Below are 16,449 nucleotides of genomic sequence, written 5' to 3'. Positions count from 1 at the left end.
TTAACTATTTAGGCTCCTGTTTTTGCTTGTGTTTGTTCTAATTGTTTCCTAAGTGCAACTCTAATGGCTTCTTAATGTCTTATTTTAAATATTTGTAATTATTCCATTCCTCCGTAAAGCACTTGGAACTGACTTTTTTTTATCGTCTTTCAAATGAAATTTTAATGTCTTCTTAATGTCTTGTTTTTAATGTATTTCCATGCCTCCATAAAACACACTGAATTGCCTTGTTTCTGAATGGTGCTATATAAATAAAACGTGCCTTCCCTTGTGACACCAGTGTGAGTGTGTGCACATTTAGCACACACACACACACACACACACACAATCTCCGGCTGTAGGCAAGCTGAGGTGAAGAGTGTGAGTTACACAAGCTTTGACAGGGCCTAATTATACGTGTCTCTAATGAACTCTAATTACTGACATCCACCAGAGCATCGGGGTCTTTAAGCCGAGGACTTGGAGTCATTAGGCTGCTGTGTTACGCTGTTTCTCCGTCTCCACCGACTGTTTCCTGTCCGCGCTGCTGATGTGTCGCTCTGTTTTCTCATCCCTCTCTTTCCCTCTCTTTCTCTCCGCAGTTTGATGGTGACAACATGTACATGAATGAGAACAACCATGAATTCCTCGCCCCAAACCAGGTGAGCTCAAATTGGCCCTAATGGAATACCTGCTATTTCATCGGTTCCTGCCGTGATGGCTGCTGTGGAGCCGTTTTACTTCCACCAGCGTCCACGCTTGTTAGGCTGGATGACAAATTGTTGTTACTCAAACCACCACAGAGTTACATGACGTCCGCTGAAAGCAGAATATATACACATTTATTTTAATTAGTTCACCCATGTTAGACACTGACAGAGGTAATGGGTTTTGCGCTCGATTGATGAAGTCTTTCCACGGATTTGTTATTATGAGCGGCCGTGGTCACAGTGTAAATGCATTTCTTCTTGTCAAGAACATGGAAAGGAAAATATTCATTTTTTCATGGGGTCTTTTTCTATAAATAGTCAAATTAAGACCTTTTAATACCAATTAAAATATAATTCAGGACCAAACATGCAATGGAAGAAGACACAAAACATGGAAACACATTTAATGTCCTTTAGATTCCACCAGCAACTTTGAAATAATTCAGATACTCATTCCTAAACCACTGGCTAGAAAAGAATTATCTCAACACACAAAATAAACCGAAAACAGACTTTCTGTTTTGGCAAAACGAGGAAATTTCAGATATTAAGTTATTTATTCCTGAAGCCTGTCATCAAAAGAAGGCAGAGAAGAAATGAAATAGTGAAATGTATTCCTTGTAAATGAAAGTCATAGCACCTACACAAGAAAAAGAGAAACTGATTCCACAAGTGTTTGGACCTTGTTCCTCTGATCTCCGCCATCGGGAAATTAAAAACTCTCGCTATTTTCCAATCGTGCAATCTTACCCTGTGCTCTTCTACAGCTGAGCAGAAAACCCTGCTTCGCTCTGAGTGAGTTTTGGCCTCATTACAAAGGATTTATGAAGTTTGAATGGAGGGGGAGTCGATGCTCTTCCACAGAACATGGCAGCCGCAGCAGATACACTGCCGCACAGCTGGTTGTGAACAACTGGGAGACCATATGGTTGTGTTTGGACAGAGGGATTTGTGGAGTTTGGGAATAAGCCCATCTGACATGCACAGGGGAGCAGGGAATTTGTCCCTGTCAATTGCAATTATTAGAAACGACCCATAAGCTACAGTACTTCTGTTTCTGTTGCATTGGCTGTTTTTGCTTTACTTCTTAACGCTCTGGTTTGTCGGACGGTGGCTCGAGGCCCAGAATGAGACACAGAGCTGCTTGTGCTGCGGCGTGTGCAAGATTCCTCACGTTTATTCACATGTCTCTGATGGCAAATATGTCTGTCACACGGTGGTTTTCAGTAGGACAGCTCCGTTATCTGACAGATGTCACACGCAGACACTATGCGGTCTGAACATTTTTGAAGAACAACAGCTTTTTTATTGCTCAAATGTATTCAGCGCATGAAGTTTTCACTGCAGTGCTGATTGACTGATTTCAAGTCGTGCTGATGTGCGCAGCGTTTTCTTCGACTTAACTGGGGGACAGATAAAATACTGCAAATGTTGCACGCAGAGAGCGAGAGGTGGGGAGAAAGGTAGGGATCAAGGAGGCAGGAGACACGGGGAGTGGGAAATAGCATGAAACACTGTGATGCGATGAGAGAGGATTTCTGCTTTGCTCTGTGTTAGACTTTGTTTACTCAAGATGCCTTCGTATTTGACATGTGCCGTGCTCTATTCTCTGCTTCACCAAGTTTAGCCTCTCCCCTCCTCTGACAGCTGGAATCAGAGAGGGCCTTAAGGGTGGACACATTCTACTACAACAAAATACTGGAGATAAGGCTAAAAGTCCATGTTGTGCATCTCCTCTGCAGATTCCACATCCCAATTTTAAGTAGTTTTTTGTTTGTTGATAATGGAAATGTCACAAAGTGGCAATAATGTTTTATTTTTTAATGGTGATGTTATAGTTTGTTTAGTGGTGAAACAGGCTGGGGAAAGGTAAATCCACTAAATCTACATTTATATATAACAATTCAGTGTTAAAACAGTTTTTGCTTTCAAGAAATTAACATACTTGACATTTTATAGCGGCAAAACTGGTATCGTCACATGTCTAATTAACTGGCAAACAAACTGCTAATTAAACATCACAAAGACACAGTGTGTTTGGTTCTTTTTCTATCTGAGATGTTTCTGAAGCTGTTTCACTGCCATACCTCTGCCAAGGAGAGTCAGGTTTGTGTGTGTGGCTGTCAGTTAACAGGACTTTAATCAAAATACCACTGGAAATTACAGTAACAAATTGGTGGAAGGATGCGGTAGTGTTCAGGGAAGAACCCATCAAAGTATTGATCAGGTAGTGCATCCAGGAATGCTTTTATCACTTTCCTTGACATTGTAAGATTTTTTCCAAACGTTCATGCTTCCGAAGAAAATAATTATTTAAAAAATCCGACATGCGTAAGGGACGGATAAATGTGTGTGAACGTTTAAATGTAGTTGTGTGGGTTTTGGCGGAGGTATGCCTTCTATGTGGAGCATTCAGTGAGAATACTGCTCGTCAACAGCATTCTCTGCATTTTCTGTATGCATACTGATTGCTTCACTTTATTCACGCTGCATTGCCTCGTCAAACTGCAGCAATCAGCATGTGTTCAATAATTTCCTTTTCAGACAAGTAGGTAAAGTTGAGAGGTTTCTTTCATAATATTGCAATATATATGTTATACATATCACATGCAAGAAAGCCTGTTTCATTGGATTGGGTATTTGGTTTAAGTTACAGCTAAATTAAATAAAGAAACAGTAAATGGGTTTATACACACACACACACACACACACACTCAGATAGAGAGAGAGACTCAAAAACACACCAATTGCATTTAAATGCATTTGGGTCAGCGGTTCCACCTCCACACTGTGTGAAAGTGTTTTTTCTCAGTGCTCAGATGTCTTCCACTTCCATGTAATTGCTCTATTTAATCTGGCTCACCTTTATCAATACTTTTTGTTATTTATATATTTACATAAGGTAACTGCACATATACCACATAAGCGTGGCCCTGACCTAGTAACTGCTTCTAGAGGTGGGATGCTTTAGATGCTCAGATGGGTTTGTGCCCGTGATGAGTCACAAGGAAACAGGGTCAGTGCCATTGTCGTATCGATGTTCCCATGAGCATCATAGTCTGACCCTGCGCAGCTCTCTGTAGTGTTTCCTCTGGTCTCTCTCTCCCCCCCCCCGGCGGAGTGACAAAGTGTTAGTGATTTAATGACAAGGTCACAGATCCCGGTCTTGGCATCAACAAGCTCTTAGTCTGCCCCCGTGGCCACTCGCCATTATCGTGGCAACAATGAGGAAAAAACGGTAACCAACTCCAAGGTGCTAGCACTCGGAACCAAATCTCCACAATGAAGAAGTGGAAGAGCACCTGATGATAAAGGTTTTTATTTGACCGTCACCATGAAGTGGGATTTCTCTTGCACACACTTAGAGCAGTGGAGAGCGATGCGATGAAAGATAGGCCTCTGCATGTGGAGATGCCTTCTCATAGCCCCGCTGCAAACCAAAGGAAGCAGTATTCTTCATCAGCACTTTTCCTTGACAATGCTTTGCTTTGATCTCTCTCTCCCCGACTTATGAATTCATTTAGCAGAACTGCTGCTTGAGAGAAATATGTCACAGGGAAAAAAAAGAACGAGAGGAAGAAATGGAAAAGGGGGTCGGTGGAAAGAGAGATGGAGAAAACTGCACGGGGGAATAATTCGGCTAATGGAGTGACTGTTTGGATATTCAGCAGAAGTAGGAACGGAGATTATGATCTTGCAATTAGCGTAACAAGGTTTTATTGATTGGCTGCCGCTGTAGTGTCTTCGCTGCCAAGACGCTGCATGTGGTTTTAACATGCACAGTGTGTGTTCAGCCCAGCCAGTCACACTAGTCTCACCACGAGCGGGGGGTGGGGGGGCAGAATCCAGCTCGGCGTTACCTCTGAGCCGCGGCCATTTTTCCTGAGCATCAAAGCCGAAATATTATGGATTACCGAGTTGAAAGGGTCCGTTTGAATGCCCGACGATAAAGTGGACTGCATTTGCATTTTTTCCCGCTCACTTTTAAGTTAATGCATTGCCCTCCTTCCCCTTTTAGTAAAACGCAGGTAAGGCATCGTCTGGTAACGAGTGGGTTCGGAAAGTTTGTCCGCCTGTTTTCCATGCTGCGAGTAGAATCGCTGCTTTAACGCTGAGTTCTGATGCCATTTCTCATCTCATCGGGGGATTATTACGCCTGGTCCCTCTTGGGTGTTGTAATCGTGATGGGGGAGGTGTCTGCGTGCCAGTGGCAGATCTGCGAGACACAGAGAACCAGTAACAGATCACATAGCGATGGAATATGTTTTTAGTTTTTTTCATATGGCAGCCAACAGATGTGGTTGTTATTAAGTTTATGAGACATATTGACAGAATGATCTCATAATGAAGTCTTTGAAATGTTTTCGATGAAAGATCACATTAACAGATTTTAACACAATCCGCTCTTTTATATCCCAAACTTCTCACTAACTCCAGTCTGATGAATCTGATTAAGTCGTCCTCCCTGCTCTCTCTCCTCTTTCCCCCCATATGTTTCTGATGAACCATTGTAGAACACGATCCCGCCGTCTTTTATGTCCAACCTTTGACAAATCTATCACCTCGTCCCTCTCCGCTCTGAATTAAAGGCCCATTCCACCTCTCCAGTTTAGATGAGTAATTCTCTTGTTTGGCTGAGGCCCAAAGCCCAGCCAGCATGTCTGGGTCTTTGGAGGAGCGTGATTGGTCGGGTTCAGCCGTGTGTGACTGACAGGAAGCCTGCTGATTGGGGGAGACAGTATCTTTGGATCGGTGCGCTGATTAAAGCCTTACGGCGGCGTTTTGAGGACTCCCGCCGTTCGGGGTCCCCCCCCCCCAGCGCCCTGGCCCTGCTGGTCTGAATTACAACTCAGCCGCATTAGTCTGATTTACAGCTTCCTCCCGCTGTTTAGATTGGAGCTGGGGTCTTCTCCCTCTCTACACTTCCACCTTCCTCCCCCTCTTCCAATTGATATGCCCACTTTTTGACTCACCCTCTACTCGTCACCCCAATCCTCCCAATCCCTCGCCTGTTCCCCTTTTCATGCCACCTCACCTGGTTTGTCACCTACAAGTCCCCCTGGCCTCTTCCCACCAGGTATTCTCCACTTCTTCTTCCACCTCACCTATTCCGCAACTCCCCCTTTCCGTCTCCCCGCTCTTTCCCACCACTCTTCTCCTCATCCTCCTTTTCTCCAATGCTCCCCAAACTCTCTGATATCGCTTCACCTTTCCTTTCCCAGTGCCTCTCCCACCTGCCCCTTCCCCTCTCTTTCTCCGTCCCTCTCCCCGTCTGTCCCTCTCTCGCGCTCGTTCCCTCCCTCCCTCCATCTTTTGTGAAAATGAAAACAAAGAGCGGCCTGCCAAAATATTTCTATAGCTGTTCGCTGACGAAGCAGGGTGCGGAGACAAAGCAAAAAGATGTGCAGGCATATTTGTCGCGGCAGCAGAAAGATGGAAAGCTCTCTCCCCGTGGCCTTTTTACAGTCATTTGGAACCCCCCCCCCCCCCCCCCCCCCCCAACTCACTCTCCTCGCATGCTCTCGCCCCGTTTAAAAGCCCTCTGTTTTGAAATACTCATCTGACATGGCACCACGTATAAATGCACAGCTGTATATTTGTGTAAGGCCCTCTCGCTGCCAAGCTGTCCATCCCCGTGTTGCCCCAGGTGATCAGATGAAACTAATGGCAGCCTTAATGTGTTTGTCTAGGCCTTTCACCCCACCGGAGAGAATGATGAGAGACCAAACACTCGCTCTGGTGCCAGATCCCATGCCAGACCAATATAAGAGAAGCAAAAATGGCCCTTCTCTGTTTAGCCTTCTCACGGCCACAGAGATGTTCTTTTACAAATACATAGAAGTTTGCTTTTGACGGCTTTTCCTTCATAGCTGGGAAAAGGAGTCATTAGAGAAGAAAATGATCCATTGAATTAAGATCCGCGAGTAAAAGTACTTAGTTAATTATTGATGCAGTGTCTTCAAGGTGTAAAACCCTGAGCCCACATCATCCATGTAGACTTATTTCCTCTGCTCGGAGAAAGTTGAAATGAGGTGATATAATATTTCTTAGTAAACTGGTGAAGTGATGCACGGCTGAGATATTGGTACAAAGCCTTTAGCGAATTGCTTTTTACAGTATAATTGTACATTATACTTGTATATTTGTGTGTCTGTTTTTTATCATCCAGATGAAACACAGGTTAGACAATACAAAACTAGAAATAAACAAGTGGAAGTAATTTATTCAGGGATGCCTGTGCCTTACTTGCCCTATTTGGGTTAACAAGTAAAAGGTTCACTTATGCTACAATTGTATATGAAAAGAATTATTATGTCCGTTTCCAATGATGTGACCGTCACTACCCACATATTCCATGTGTCCTTGACGTTGTTGGATGTTCAGCAATACATCAAATAGAGGGCAGCACTTGGAGACAGAAGACCCAGCTATTTCCATATCTGGTGTCGAGCATTAAATGAGCCTTATGGGAATATTGTTCATATTGAAGGTATTGGGTCAAAGGAAAGTACGAAAGTAGAAAACATACATGATACTAATTGTCCACACCGAGATTCATAGAGTCAACGTTGAGCCAAGTCATTTGAATTTAATAAAGTCTTCAAATGTATTTATTGATTGACCAACGTTCCTACCACCAAATAACAGAAGCAATGCCCATTTCCCTGCACTTGTTGGGATGTAGCTGTAGTTGTAGATATGCTGCGATGGTGGAGCCCGCCCTGTGGACACTCTCTGTATTGCATCAAGCATGAGCTGCAGTTCAGAGCTCTAGTGAGAGACAGGGGGGTTCATTGACGCTGGAGAGCTGTCTCCTCCACTCCCCTCCATTCCCCACCAGCCTCTTATTAACAATGGCACCGAGCGAACGAGGGTCCAGATGTTAGTCTCCTGCTCCCACCAGCTGTGCCAGCCTCCAATGCACAGCCTCATTGACTCCGAACCAGGGAGGGGAGACACTTAAGAACACACTGATACCGTGCACACACACACACACACGCACACACACACACACACACACACACACACACAGACACACACACACACAGACACACTGAGAGAGATTAGAGAGTCTCTTAAAGTTGTTTTTTGTTTTAAAAAGAAAATCCGACGTACGCAAAGATGTGCAGTGAAGGTTTCAACAGGTATAACACTCACACTCACAGTTCCGTGCACATTTAGCCAACACATTAAACGACGCACACACACTGGCACAGAGATGTACATGCACTCTCCCCAGCCACGTGCACTTCACACCCTCCTTCCCCGGGTGTAGAGCAGAGTTATTTGTGGCTGACAGGATCCTAACAATTCTCAGAATAATGCACGTTTGTTTGAATGACTGCGCCATCAGCGCTCCCTTTGTTATTCTCAACGTGGTGAGAGTCAGTCGGTACAGATCCACCAGCCCTTTATTGTGCTGCTTCTTTTTGTCCATTTACTTGTTCTTATAACAATAATTAGTTTTTGTCATTCAGACACAGAAGCACCATTGTCCGCATGCTAATAATGACTTTGACAGTGACTGAAGGAAAAGTATAGATAACTGAAGAGTCACGAAAAATTTGAAAAAAAAAACACTTGACGGGCGATTGCTTCTTTTTTTTTCGGGGCCTTGTCGAATCTCTGGGCAGGTTGTTTTTTTTTGTCATGTCAGCAGTAGCGGTGGCTCGTTGTTAAGCCGCGCAGAACAGACAGTTGTGCGCTGATGAGCGGAGCTACACGGGCCCTCCCTCTCCAGGAGACATGGCCGCACTGAGCAGAAGAGACAGAGGGGACTGGGAATATCACTGTATGTCTGCCACTGTAACGTTGTAATCCTAGATTCACCCTGTCAGGCAATAACTTTGATTATGGTCCTCATTTGAAACGTTGGAATCATCTCCCCCCCCGCCCTCCCCCGCGCCTTCTTTCCTGCTCCTTCCTCTCCATTTGATATACGCCATCCACCCTCCCGCCCTTCATCCTCGCCCCCCCTTCACCCACTGCCGTATCAACACAGCCATCACAATCGCTCGGGATGACTATTGGGAAACCTGAGCGATCTTGTGCCCCCGTGGTTTATTTTCCAACCGCATTAGTGGAGATCGCAGTTGAATTTCCACAGACACTGGGCAGCATCTGCATATCATTAGTGCCGTAAAGGTTACGCACTCCTCCTGTGGATAAACGGTGCAGACCAGCAGAGAATATAATATCAATAGATGATTGTTAATGAAAGAAGAAAAACCTGTTGTTATTCCACTTTTAAAATATTAACCCAGTTGTTTTTCGGTTTCTATTTTCACTCCGGATCTATTTAGATGTTTTGTCCCACATAAATGTTCCACAATAACAATGTGGTTGTTGTTGTTGCTGACAGCGCGTCTCCATTAGCTTCCTCTCTAGCCAAAATCAAGTGCTATTAGACAGCGAGAAAGAAACAGACACACACACACACACAGAGAGAGACAAATAAGAAAAACAAGAGAGAGGAGGATCTGTGACACATTTCCAGGGAATCAAATTGATAAAGAAAGAAAGAATGGAGGGTAAAAGTAATGTGTTATACGCCGGAAAGTCGGTTAAAGCCTGGGTCCTTGCATCAGTTTGCAGAGTGCAGCGAAAGCGTGCGAGAGACAGACAGAAATGGAGGCACAAGGGAGGTTGTGTTTATTATTTGATAAAGCCTCCCTTATAACCTCGGCATGTTGTGCAATAGCTCTGGCTCTCCTTCAACTCTGTGGTGTGCCACTTCAAATTAGTCGCTTGTGGAGAGGGCCTGCCCCGTCTTTGCAAAATGCATTAGTACGCCACTCAGAGCCTCATACAGCCTAGGGTTAAACACAAATTATATCATTTCTGTCATCCAATCAAATCACACTGACCCATTGACCTGCGAGATGAGTCAAATGCATAATGAAATATGACATGGCACAAAAGCTCTGATTCTAATCTGCTCTGACACGCGATCAGATGAGGATGACCCCCTGACCTTTACTGACAAGTGAGACGAGCGCAGGGAACGGGATACACAGGGGAGAGGACGGGAAGGAAACATAAAAGAAAAGGGGGGAAATATACCCAATTAGAAAGGCTGTTTTTTGTCAATGGGAGGTTAGTTAGTAATCAGCTCAGTGTCTCGGGTCAAAGGGACTGTTTGTGTCTTTGGACTTTGGACAGTTGGGGCTCACGTAAATTTTTCCCTCCATATTTGCCTTCTTTTAATGACAAATATAAAAAAACGTCTTCCTCACAGAGCAGAATCGTTTCTCCTCACATAGCTGTGGCCGGTGCTGGAGAGATAGCAGCTGGATCTTATGCCCCTCAGAAAAAAAAAAGTGTCTTTGACAATAATTTCCATCCATCTCACCCCTTCGCTGCCTCTCTCTCTCTCTCTCGCTCTCTCTCTCTCTCTCTCTCTCTTCCCACCCTCCCATACCATTCATTCAGCTCCCCCCAATCCCCGCCGCCCCCCCCCTTTCATGATTTCCAAACAATAACATAGTGACGGATAAATAATGTAGCTGGGCTGTTTTACAGAGGGATGAGATGACAGAGGGATGGGTGGGCAGGGGGTGGAGGGGTGGAGGGGTGGAGGGGTGGATGGGCGGAGGGGCGATGTGTAGCAGTAACCAGAACTGCATGGGCACTGTGAAGGTACAGGCCACGGCCGGGGTTGGGTCAGCCAAGGGAGGAAGAGGAGAGAGAGGTGTAGGGTGGCTGTAACTGGATCCCCGGCCCTCTCCCCCCCCCCTCCCTCGCTTCGGGGCTGAAGGCTTTGTGGTGTGTTGATACCCTCTGACATGATATTGTAGCAGAAGAACGGGTATGGCTTTAATTAAGCCCGAGCTGATGGAAAGAGATGGATGGATGGAGAGAGAGAGAGAGAGAGAAAGGGGAAAAGGGAGGAAGAAAAAGGAGGAGTACCAAAAACAAACACTCCAATAAACAGAAATAGCAGCACGGCTCATGCTGTTCAGATTAGTAAGAGATCTGTGGAGTCTGACAGGCGCTGTTTGCCTCCGCTGTTACGTTAAAACAAGAGCTGTGTGTGTACACTGGTAAACAGGATCATTCATAAATATACAGTGTCATCTTCCTCGGGGAGAACGATGGCGGAGTGAATGAAAATAGATGAGTCTCTCAAACTCTGCACGTTGTCTTTGCAAACCCGGACTGCGTGGAGAGGGGAGATAACGCGGCCCAACTTCGTCTGTGTGTGCCTCACAGGAAGGTGTTGGAACCAGGAGTGTCTGAGGTTTGGAAGTGGTAATGTGTGTGTGTGTGTGTTTTGGACTCGAAGCATAAATCACCACTGTGACAAAGCTCTCCAATAGGCAGATAAGTGCACATTAGGAGTAAGGCAGATCTGTCATCGTGTGTCGGCCCCGCCCTCTCCCCCGGAATCAAAACGCTGACTTGGGGAGAATCCAAACTGGTCTGCGTCTGCGTGGCCAAGGAGCACGTGGCGTGTGCGACGTGATGTCATGCACGATTATTTGTTGGAGGAAATGTGTGTGTGTGTGTGTGTGTGTGTATGGGCCACCTGTCAAAATGATGTTTATCAAATGAAGTCCCTTTGATGGTAATAAACTAAGAAAGCAGCAAAAGAAGAGCTGCAGCTTATCGTTCGTTTCATCTGCAAATCACTGAACTGTTTAGTGCGTAAAATGTGGGAAAAGTGTGAAAGTGTGTTTAATTCCAATACGCCAAGCTGATAGACAATTGAATTGCTCTTTAAGTCCAACCAACGGCACTAACATCTCTCAAAATATTCAATCTGAAGTGATTATAAAAGCAGAACCTCCTCACATTTACAAAGATGGAAGCAGAAAATGTGGTTGAATAATGCCTACAATCATTAATCCATAATCAATAATACATTCTTTAGAGGTCGATTCAGTTCTTAATTACAACAATATGGCAAGAATCGGGCCGTGTTTTACAAATGCTAAAAGGGAAATAACACTAAAACGGATTATTGCAAATGATATTTGGCAGCCGAGCCTTTTATAGAATGAATAATATGACATTTTCTTATAAATTGGGTTATGTCCTGACGCCAGATTTCTCCAGGCATCACAATATTCTAATAAGAAGAAGAATGTACAGATAATGAGCCATTAGCCACAGTCGTCTCCAGAAGGCCTCGGATGCTCAGGCAGTGTTACAGAGGGGAGGCGGAGATCTGTGCCAAATCAAAAAAAAAAAAAACACACGCTGGAAAGCTCCCCAATCAATGTGGTTTTCTCTCTCAGTCCCAGACCAACTGTCTATTCATCTGTTTCTTTCAAATGAAAGGTGTGCTGGTATGTAACACTTACAGTGGGGAGATCTGTCTCTTAATTAAAATGTTACAGATTGTGTTTCGCAGACCGAGCATACTGCGTATTGGAAATAATGTTCCCTACAGTGTGCTGTATTGATCAGAGGAGGGAAAATAAAGGATTTTTCAGTGAGAGAATAGAATCTGTGTCACGCAGCTTTCGGTGGGAGTGTTGCCTGGACTGTTGCGAGTAAACCGGATGACGAGTTCCTCACAGCAGAAGAAAAAAAGAAGAGAAAAAGAAAAGCAAGAAGAGCAGGCTTTGGTTTGAAAAGCCAATTCCATACTAGGACACACGCTGGTCCGTACAATCCATCAAATGCATTGTCTTTGTTTGGATTCTACTTTTAAAGGAGGAAAGAGTATACATTAGCTAGAGTGTACATGTGGCTCTGTACATGCAATCTCATTCCGAAAAAAGAGGCGTATGAATAATTTATCTTGCCACAATCCAACTGGGAACGTCCTTGGTATTTACATTTTATCATCAAGGGCACTGGATGAGCCTTCACAGCAATCTAACACATGACACACACTCGGCTCCAGTCCCCTCCGCCGCGATCAGAAGCGAACGGACGACACAGAGAAAATGTTTCTGCAGCTTGGATATATATTTATAAACCGAACAAATAAAAAAAAAGGGTTTGATGAACATGCTCGATGATGACTAAGCGTGGCAGGATTTAGATTACACAGTGGTCACCCGCAGCCGCGACGATATGACAGAGACGCACTGGGGCTACGAGGGACATGCACGGGGGGGGGGGGGTGGACTGGGCTTGGCCTCGCACAATGGCTCCAGTGTGTTTACAGCAGACAATTTAGTTTCCTTCCAACAATTATGAGGGAAATTGAATCTCAGGAAATGTTCGTTTTCTTGTCCATTAGACCAAACAATAACACGGATCCCCACGGGTTTACAAAAAAACCCATCTGTCTTCAAAACAGAGTCCAGAAAATGAATGTCAACCGACTCCGAGGCGATTCAGGACAACGTGGATCAAACTCAGTCAGTTTTCTTTTTCATTAGCTGTAAAGTGTAGGAAGATGAAAGTGTGGCGTTACCACTGAGTCTGTGTCTGCGTTCTTGCTTCACAATAAAAACATTGCCAACGTCCTCTTTTGTGGTTGAATTAAAGACGGGTGTTCGCAGGAATTGAAGCTGAATGTAATTTATCTCATTGCATTTACAGCCTGTGATTGATCTTCATTTAAAAGGACGTGTTTTAATACTGCTGAAAGCTGAAAAAATGTAATTTACAACGCACATAAAGGCCCAAGTCTGTGACCCACATGCACACAAAAAGCTTGTTCTTCCGACATTTGACTGCAGCTGAATCTACACTGTTAACATGATGATGGAGGTTTTCTAAGTTAAGCAGCGGAAAAATGCTTATTATTAATCTTTAAAAAAAAAATCCTCTGTGAGTGAGAAGCTTCCTTCAAATCAGAGCTTAACACATACTTTTATCGTTTTTATGTATTTTTACTTTCATATTTTGAGAAGTGCTTTACAAATTAATACAGATATGATGCTTATTATCAATAGAAATATTAACAAACTTTGGATTTACCCAAAGAAACGTCTTTACACCAACATGTATAGTACAACAGGGCTGAGGGAAACGAGGGAGAATAAATGTGCCCTGTATCCTCTCTCCTCTCCTCCATCTTCCCTCGCCCCTTATTTTCTAAAAGTATCTGCTTGAGAGATAAATGACCACTCGGCTGCTGAGGATGACAGCCTACACAAAGATGATATTGAATTGATTTCAGAAATGTTGCCGAAGTGACTGTTTGATGTATACCGCGAGACATGAATCATAAAACTTCTATTAAAAACCCCTTGAATGGCTGACACCAGAATATTATTTGTGATGATTAATTTGACTCAGTCATTACAATGGGAGTCAAGTTGGATCGTCTCAGACAAAATTGCTTTTCAGTCCCCCCCGTTGGATTTCCCGGCTATTTTTCTTTTCTTCTGTGCAGAACTCCGATCTGATTGGACTCAGTGTGTTAGCGTAGCAGCAGCCGAATGCAGAGGCTTGACGCTCGTCGTCGTTACAGATCACTGAACATCGAGGTTTTTGTTTCCGAAATGAGACGTTGAACACTTGAACGAAAATTACACCTATCGGCTAACAAAACGACAGATCGGAATTTAAATAGATTACAAAGCTTTAAGAAGAATGGCAGGAAACTGAAAACCTCAGACGACAAGATGCGAACACAGTTAAACAGATGACTCTTGGTCTCATCTGACTTGAGCCTCAGAACAGTTATTGTTTAAGGATTAATCCTGTCAGTGGATTTGTAACATGATATTGACGTCGAGTGTTGGAGAAGTTTGTTTGTGCCGAAGGCTTCGTGAATCAGCTCCTGATAACCCGAAGCAGTGGAGGTCAGGATGTCTGAGCGCTTCTAAATCTCGCCTTTTACTTTTTGATCAGATGAAGGAAACATTAGTGAGTACAGCTGTCGTGTTGAGCTTCTCTGCCATAAATATCCTGAAGCAACAAGGTGTCCTGATATGTGAAAATAATGGCGGCAAATGCCACAACATAAAACAGAGTCAAAGTGTGTTACTGCACTTACAGCGTGGCTTTAACAGTGATCCATTTTAAACGTTTGTCGTTCTTTTTCAACAATGACACGTAACTTCTAACTGAGCTCAGTGCAGAAGAACAGTTTGTTGGTTCCTGGCAGTGATTTAACTGTCGACAGTTTTTAGCCAAAGAGCTTTCAGCTGCTTTGCTGCAGTTAAATACACAATATAAACAACAAGATACACAAAACAGGATGAGCAATGAGAACGACTCAGCACTATTCAACAACAGACATCAAGCATCTTTCTTAATGGTTAAATATCTGGACGGGTTCTTGTTACCACTTTAAATTCCACGTTAAATAAAAACTGTACAATATCAACCATGTCCCCTTCCATGTTCACCCATAGATTGTATACAAAGATGGAGGACAACGGATTGCCCCCTGGTGGTCGGCTGCAGTTGACGTCTTAAACCCCGCCTCCTTCATGTTAGCAGATGGGACGATACAAAAAGTTAGAATACTCATCAAATTATTGTCAATTATTGGAGAAGACAAATTCTAATTTTGTCAATTGGTTGTTTTATGCAAAAAAAAATATGTTTTGACTTTGCGATATGTTTTAAAGGCTGACGTTGACTTTTTATCAAGTAGCTATATTTTGTTATGTATTTGCTCTTGTGCTGTGATGCCAAAGATACAACTGGGAGTTGTGTACTCTGGAAGTGCTCCAGTTAAACTGTTTACTCTAAGCAGGAAATGAATAGATCTTGGCACCAACACTATTCCCAAACAATGTTTCCATTTGGACTAGAGCCATAAAGAAATCAGCTGTGGGTCGAATTATAAACACAACTTCATCTAACCCGACCTTTCTCACTTTCTTCTCTCCTCAGAGCTACTCAGGTCAAAGTGGCGGCGGCGGCGGGGGAGGAGGAGGCGGCGGAGGCGGCGGCGGCGGAAACGGGGACGAGGACTACGAGATCCCCCCCATCACTCCGCCGAACCACCCGGAGCCCCCTCTGCTTCACCTGATGGAGCACGACTCTACAGGCTACCTCTGCCACTCGCTGCAACACAATGGGCTCATCAACCCGTACTCCTACCCAGAGCTGCCCACACTCATGATGTCGAACATGCTGGCGCAGGATGGCCACCTCGTTTCCAGCCAAATGCCCTCGGTGAGTAGCTCTTTGTGGACTGAGCGGTTTAGATGGCGGCGCTGTGGGACCAGAAGTCAAGCAATTAAAACTTGTGATTACACTAAAACTAGGGCTCAAACTAAACCCCTCTAAGACTTTGAAGGAGTCATTCTTCTTCTATCTGAGATACGAGAGGACATGAGGAAAAACTTTTTTTTGCCTTGTGTGTTTACAAGCACAAACAATGAGCTAGAAACTGGGTTGTAATTTAGGGGGGGAAAACATATCTAGGACAGATTGGATAAATTTGATTTCCTGGACATTGCAGATAATCCAAAACAGCAATTTTAAGATAGAAACCTATAGACACCACAGATTTCTAACACGATACACCGTCTGAGCTTCACGTAGAAACAGATCAAGGTATGAAGACGGTGGCTAAGTGGGGAACTGAATGATTTTTCTCAGTCGTCCCCGCGTCAGCCGTGATGCATGGAGAAAAGGATTGTGGGCAAATCCATCAGCATCATATCTACCTCGACAGCGCGCATCAGTCAGTCCGTCAAGCCGTCCAACATGAATACGCGCTGATTACTCCCTCAGCTCCACAGAGACCAGCTCCTCCGCAAATTAGCATCTCCAAGCCATAATTGCATTCATGAGAACTGCAGGAAACGGAGGAGATTTCTATTAAAACGAATGATGTATGTGCAGCGTATGTGAGGAGAACATAATGTAAAGGCTGCAAAAAAAGCAAAGC

General features: G+C 44.2%; 1 protein-coding gene across 9 annotated transcripts in view; it reads left to right on the top strand.

The window, feature by feature from the left end:
• The window catches only part of tox2 (TOX high mobility group box family member 2), a 113,627-nt gene that overhangs the window by 66,737 nt on the left and 30,441 nt on the right, over nucleotides 1-16,449 (top strand). For 6 of the 9 annotated variants that reach the window (XM_053430259.1, XM_053430251.1, XM_053430242.1 and 3 more), the window contains 3 exons: nucleotides 582-641; nucleotides 14,957-15,061; nucleotides 15,444-15,728. In XM_053430259.1, coding sequence (XP_053286234.1) covers nucleotides 582-641; nucleotides 14,957-15,061; nucleotides 15,444-15,728 — 450 coding nt within the window. The remainder of the gene's footprint in view (nucleotides 1-581; nucleotides 642-14,956; nucleotides 15,062-15,443; nucleotides 15,729-16,449) is intronic. The other 3 variants (XM_053430293.1, XM_053430234.1, XM_053430285.1) reach the window with 1 other exon arrangement.

Source organism: Pleuronectes platessa, chromosome 2 (assembly GCF_947347685.1).
Source record: "Pleuronectes platessa chromosome 2, fPlePla1.1, whole genome shotgun sequence".
NCBI lineage: Eukaryota > Metazoa > Chordata > Actinopteri > Pleuronectiformes > Pleuronectidae > Pleuronectes > Pleuronectes platessa.
This window is presented reverse-complemented; position numbering and strand designations above follow the sequence as displayed.